The 5703-nt window shown below is 42.6% G+C and overlaps 1 protein-coding gene across 1 annotated transcript; it reads left to right on the forward strand.

The window, feature by feature from the left end:
- Window positions 1–321: 321 nt before the first annotated feature.
- On the forward strand, window positions 322–1314 carry LOC144752798 (proto-oncogene Mas-like). Its single transcript, XM_078640650.1, has one exon. It carries the CDS (start codon window positions 322–324, stop codon window positions 1312–1314), a length of 993 nt encoding a protein of 330 aa, XP_078496776.1.
- Window positions 1315–5703: the final 4389 nt, after the last annotated feature.

Genomic DNA, 5703 nt, shown 5'->3' on the forward strand with positions numbered 1-5703 from the left:
AACACGTAATACCATGAAGATGTCTACAGCAAAATAAGCGGACTCGCCTTTCTGGTGTATGTTTCACACAACTGGACAGGATAAACTGAGCCTACACTTTTACCTGCCGGATTGCTTTCCACACCAAAGCCTACCCACTCGTAATATAAGTTCCGATTTGCCACCTCCTTCACTCCAGTCATATCTTCTAAATCCTTGCGTTTAGTGGTCACTGTAGCCTCCTTAAGCTCGTGGACTGTTTTGCCTCAGGTTTGAGCGCTGATTTAAAAGTGAATCCCCATGCTCTCATCCACTCCCACAGTACCAAACGAGAACTGGACAATGTGGAACAATTCCCAACTGGAAAGGCCCATCGTCAAGTCAGTTTTAAACTCAATATGCCTCCTCGTCTGCATCTTTGGGCTGGCTGGAAATGGCGCTGTTGCTTTCTTCTTGGGGTTTCGGATAAAAAAGAACAAATTTACAATCTACATACTCAATCTCGCATTGGCTGATTTCCTATTTCTTCTCTTTACATCATTCCTTATGGTTTTCGTCACAGTTTTTATCGTGCGGGCTGAGACCATAGACCAGCACCCTGACAAAGATATCATCCTGAAAATATTACACCCAATCCTGCTGATAGCTCTCTTTGGGTATAGTGCTAGCCTCTACATTTTGACAGCCATCAGTATGGAGAGGTGCTTGTCTGTTCTCTACCCAATTTGGTACCAGTGCCGCCGGCCAAAGCACCAGTCTGCTGTGGTGTGCAGCCTGCTCTGGCTGCTGTCCTGTCTGATGACAAGCAGTGAATTTTTTATCTGTGACAAGCATGAGTATTTGTCTGTGGGGGAAGATTTTCCTATAAACGACAAATGGTGCGACGCAACCTATTTTTCTATTGGTTTTCTCAATTTCTTGATCTTCACTCCACTAATGGTCCTCTCCAGCATGACATTGATCATTAAAGTCAAGAGAAACTCCTGGAAGCGACAACCATCCAAACTCTATGTAGTAATTGTGGCCACTGTGATTCTGTTCCTTATCTTTGCCCTGCCAATAAGGGTGATGCTTCAAGTGGAATACAAGTACCGCACTCATCTGCCAATGATTGTTGCTGATATGTCATCCCTGCTCTGCTCGATCAACAGCAGCGCCAACCCGTTTGTTTATTGGTTTGTGGGACACCAGGGTGGTAGGAAGGCTTCTTTCCAGATGATACTCCAGAGGATCTTTCGGGAAGATACGAAGGAGGACACACATCAACACCTGCAGGAGATTGAAGACAGCAGGGTGGCAAAGACCAACGTTTCAGAAGTAGAGGATATAATGTAAAAGAAAGCACAGCACATGTCTGTAGTTCCAGAATTGGATGTTCACTATTAAAAATATGTCAGATAGATGTAGGTGTGCTGTACTAACGACATATACTAAATGTTCATGCATATCATGTAACCTACCTAATTAGGACTTTGTATTTCTCTTGTGCTGCTCCTGTTACAATGTTCACTTATGTTTAGCTGGAAGGGTTATTTATGTTGTTGCTGTAACATAAAGCCATTTCCTCCCACCGTAATGTGATGTTAATGAGCACAAATTAGATCCATGCACTCTATCCCATTATGTTTATATTGCAAGTACTTTGGGATTTTCCACTTTGTTTCTCTGGTTCACTTTCCTCCCCGCTCTATCAGTTGTCCTGGTTTTCCTAAGGCTACATTGCATGCAGAATGTGCAAGGACAATTCCTTCCTAAGGCGTAAAGAGCTACCTTCTCAAGGGTGTTCAATCATGGAGAGGCAAAGCCACACAGATGGAGAGTAATTATTTTATACTTGACAAATGTGCCCTTATAATCTCCTATTTTGAAATTATCATTTTTGTTTTTTAATATCCTTGAACTTACATTTTAGATTTTTTTCTTTTCCATCTTACATTATTCAATTAGCATTAGGTTATCAATGTCCTTTTTTTTTCTTTTATTTTGTCGTTTTCTGTTTTACACTTTCATTTAAAAAAGTATTGTTTATTTTTGTATATTATGCTTGCATCCTTTATTCAGTGTCTGAGAACCTGCCACAGTCTTGCAAAACTAATCAAATAAAAGCTTTAAAGTGAAAAACACTTGAAAGAAAATAATAGCCCCTTCAGTGTCAGCTCAATGCACAAGCAAATTGCTGTCACTTAAACAAGAAGAAGCCAATGGTTGAAGTTGGCTGACCAACTGCCCCATTCTGTATATTGTGGTGAGTGGAAGAAAAGTGTGAACACGTGTGTGCAGTGTAACAGCTCAATTGGTGAAGACCGCTGACCAAATGTACTCAAATATAAGTGACCTACATATGATTATAAAAACAATAGCCACATTAACATCTCAAGCTGTATTAAAGGCCAGGCCTAAAACCTGTTAACAGTTTCCCAGACCTGAATGATTTTTAACTTGGATGGGGACTATGATGGTGAGAAAGATCGCCTAATGTGTCAGCACGGCATTTTGGCTGTAAATAGTGCTGGACAGTTTACTTTCTGCAGTTTCCACACATTGCTATTCATTCCCTTTGCTATGCATCAACAAATATGAGGCTGGAGGCAGGCAAAATAAACTTTTTTTTAATTTTTATTTCAGATAGATTTTGTTGAGAGATTTTATACAAACAAACATACAGTACAGTGTCTGAATGAGGTAAAGTTGTAGTTACCCGTGGCATCTGATCTTACCCTCGAGCATGCAGTATAACTGAAAAACAAGATCCAAACTAGTAAGCAATCTGCACCTGTCTGAGAGCATTCTGTATAAGCGACAAGGGCTTAGGGTGGGAAACTCCACTCGGTGTCTGACTTTTTTGCATCTCCTTGACAAAGTGCGAAGGCGAACATTGGGAAAAAAGTGTCAAGATTTACAATAAACACACTTGGCAACTGCCATTAGGAGTCCCTTCTGAATTACCAGAGGAGAAATGGTGAGTGGATTTTTGCTGCTGCCCTGTTTTGAGGGGTATTTGTTTGCATACTTTTTTGGGACTCCTGCATACCAAGGCCCATATTTATCAAACTTTTACACAGTACAAAGCACCTAGACACCTTGCTAGGCTGCATGAAAGACGGATGGCAGGAATGTATCATATCCATCAAAATATGGTGCATTCTTGCCCTCTGCCAGTGCTGGCGCACAATCAGGCGCCCTTGCGTCATGGAGCACGAGATCCTGCACTGTTGGGAGGACTGCTTTTGTGCAGGAAGGGACACCTTCCTATACAAAAACAATCCTCAGAGGCATTTTCTTCTTTCTATGTGGGCTACAGAATGCAGCACACAAAGAAAGAGGAAAAACAAGGAGAAATAAAGATATATGCAGCATTGTACAAGTGGGGGGGGGGGAGGGGGAGTAGCTCAGTACAATATCCACAAAGATTGGCCTAATGCTGGTGTCATCCCCTATGGTGGTGCAAAACAGATTGCCTTGCATGATGCATAGGCCCGCACCACAGTATAGAGGTAAGTGTGTGCTGTCAAGCATAGGTTTTTCTAAGGAGGAATAGCCTTCCAGCACATAGTCCGATAAGTAAAAAAAACTAAAAAGGTTCGCATCCACTGCATGAGTGCTACGCACTTCAGCACACATGAATTGTGCCGATTTTATTTTAACGAGAACACATTGGTTGCGTCTGCTTCAAGATGACATTAGCATACATTCCAATAGACCTGATTGGGGTAGGAGACTCCCGATTTCTTATCCCAAAATGGATTTAATTAAGGTGTCCCCTTCCTAAAATGGCCTCTGCCTCAATACAAGCCAATGCGGAAAGTGAATTCTGCCTTTTCTTTTTTCTTTTTTATAAAATCTTACATACAAAATGGAAAATGCTGGCATGCTTGCATTAGTTTTTGACACAAAGCCTATTGTATCTACTTTAGTAGTTAGGGCTTTCCATAAAATCTATGTGTATTGCATATATCCGCCACAGCAATGCCCTTTGACACAAGGTAGTGAGAAGCAGTGTTTACACTGTGAAAAGATTCCAGAGCAATAAAGGTTTGCGCTGGATAGTAAACAGCCTGCATCGCTTTGCAGCCTTAGTAAATCTGAACCAGCTGGTATCTTTAGTGGAGCCTTAACCTGACATTCTTTCATCGCTTCAAATGTGCTGTTCATTCTCAGAGCAGGCTGAACTCACACCTTTCCCAAAGGATGAACTAAGATTGATATCAGCTGTTATCATGGTGGAGGTGCCCACAGTTTGAGAAACTAAGTAGGAGTAGAAATCACTTGTAATTCCCTCATATTTACTTGAGATTCATAGTTTACATAAGCTCTTGCTCACTTGCTGTACATCCTTTGAAAGAAACACAACTACTTGCTCAATCTAGCTCAATGTGATTGTATAATTATGCTTGGAAACTGTAGTATAGAATATAACATCCTGTCTCTTCTTTAAAAAAGTATTTAAACAAATTTTGTGGGAGATGAATCCTTTTCTTCCTCTTGAGATGAGCTGATATGCTCGATCACTGTCCACTGAACAGCCGGTCTATATATTTGATGACCATATGGCAATTTTGCCAATCAGACTATTAATCCCAAGAATTCTTGAGTTTGTTTTTTGGCTGGAGAAGGTTTATTGTCCCTAGGATCCACTTTCACTTCAAATGAAGGAGCCATTTTAACTTCCAATGTCTGTTGTAAGATTAGTTAGACATATTTCTTGTGTTTCTTGCTAATAAATCAATCTATCAAGTCGTATTTGTAGAGCCAGGCTTGTCACCCAAGAGGGTATCCAAGCGCTAGTTGCAAGTCTCCGTCGTAGAGCCAGGTCTTGATCCTCTTCCTGAAGTCAGTCATCGAGGTTGCTGTGTGGAGGTAGAGGGGGAGGGTATTCCAGGTTTTTGGCGGCGATATGGGAGAAAGAATGTGCTTCGGCATATGCAAGGGATCTGTTCGAGGGCAAGGTGTGTGAAGTGGAAGTTCCTGGGGAGTCAGTGGAAGTGCATGTGGTGGTTTATGTAGGCGATTCCTTGGTTGTCCAGGGCTTTGTAGATGTGGGTCAGGTTCTTGAAATGGTATCTCATCTGGATTGGCAGCCAGTGGAGGTCTTTCAGGTACTGGGTAATGTGAGTTCTCTTGGGCAGGTTGAGGATCAGTCTGGCAGCTGAGTTCTGAATCATCTGGAGTCTTTTCATGAGTTCAGTGGTGGTGCCTGCATAGGGTGTATTGCCGTAGTACATTAGGCTGGTAAAGAGGGCCTGCATTAACATCTTCCTGATGCTAATGGGGACCCACTTGAAGATTTTGACAAGCGTGTAGAAGCATGCTGAAGAGACCTAGCGATTCATGGAGAGTACACTGTAAAGGATGATGCCGAGGTTTTGGGTGTGGTCTTTCGGCGTGGGGGTGGATCTGAGTTCCGACGGCCACCAGGAGTCATTCCAGAGGGGGGGTGTTTGCTGAAGATCAGGACTTCAGTCTTGTCCATGTTGAATTTCAGGCAGTTGTCCTTCATCCACGCTAAGACGTTCTTCATGCAGTTGTGGAAATTGGTCTTCATTGGGTGGGGTCGGCTGAGAGCGAGAGGATGAGCTGAGTGTCATCGACATAGGGGATGATGTCGATGTCGTACCATCTGACGATGACCACAAGTGGAGTCATGTTGACCTGGAACAGTGTTGGACTGAGGAATGAGCCTTGGAGGATCCCGCAGCCGGTGTGCTTGACTTGAGATGTGAAGGG

This window comes from Lissotriton helveticus, chromosome 5_1 (assembly GCF_964261635.1).
Source record: "Lissotriton helveticus chromosome 5_1, aLisHel1.1, whole genome shotgun sequence".
NCBI classification, from domain to species: domain Eukaryota; kingdom Metazoa; phylum Chordata; class Amphibia; order Caudata; family Salamandridae; genus Lissotriton; species Lissotriton helveticus.

What these genes read in the sequence shown, in the direction of transcription:
- LOC144752798 (XM_078640650.1), top strand. Translation starts at nt 322, where the DNA reads ATGTGGAACAATTCCCAACTGGAAAGGCCCATCGTCAAGTCAGTTTTA.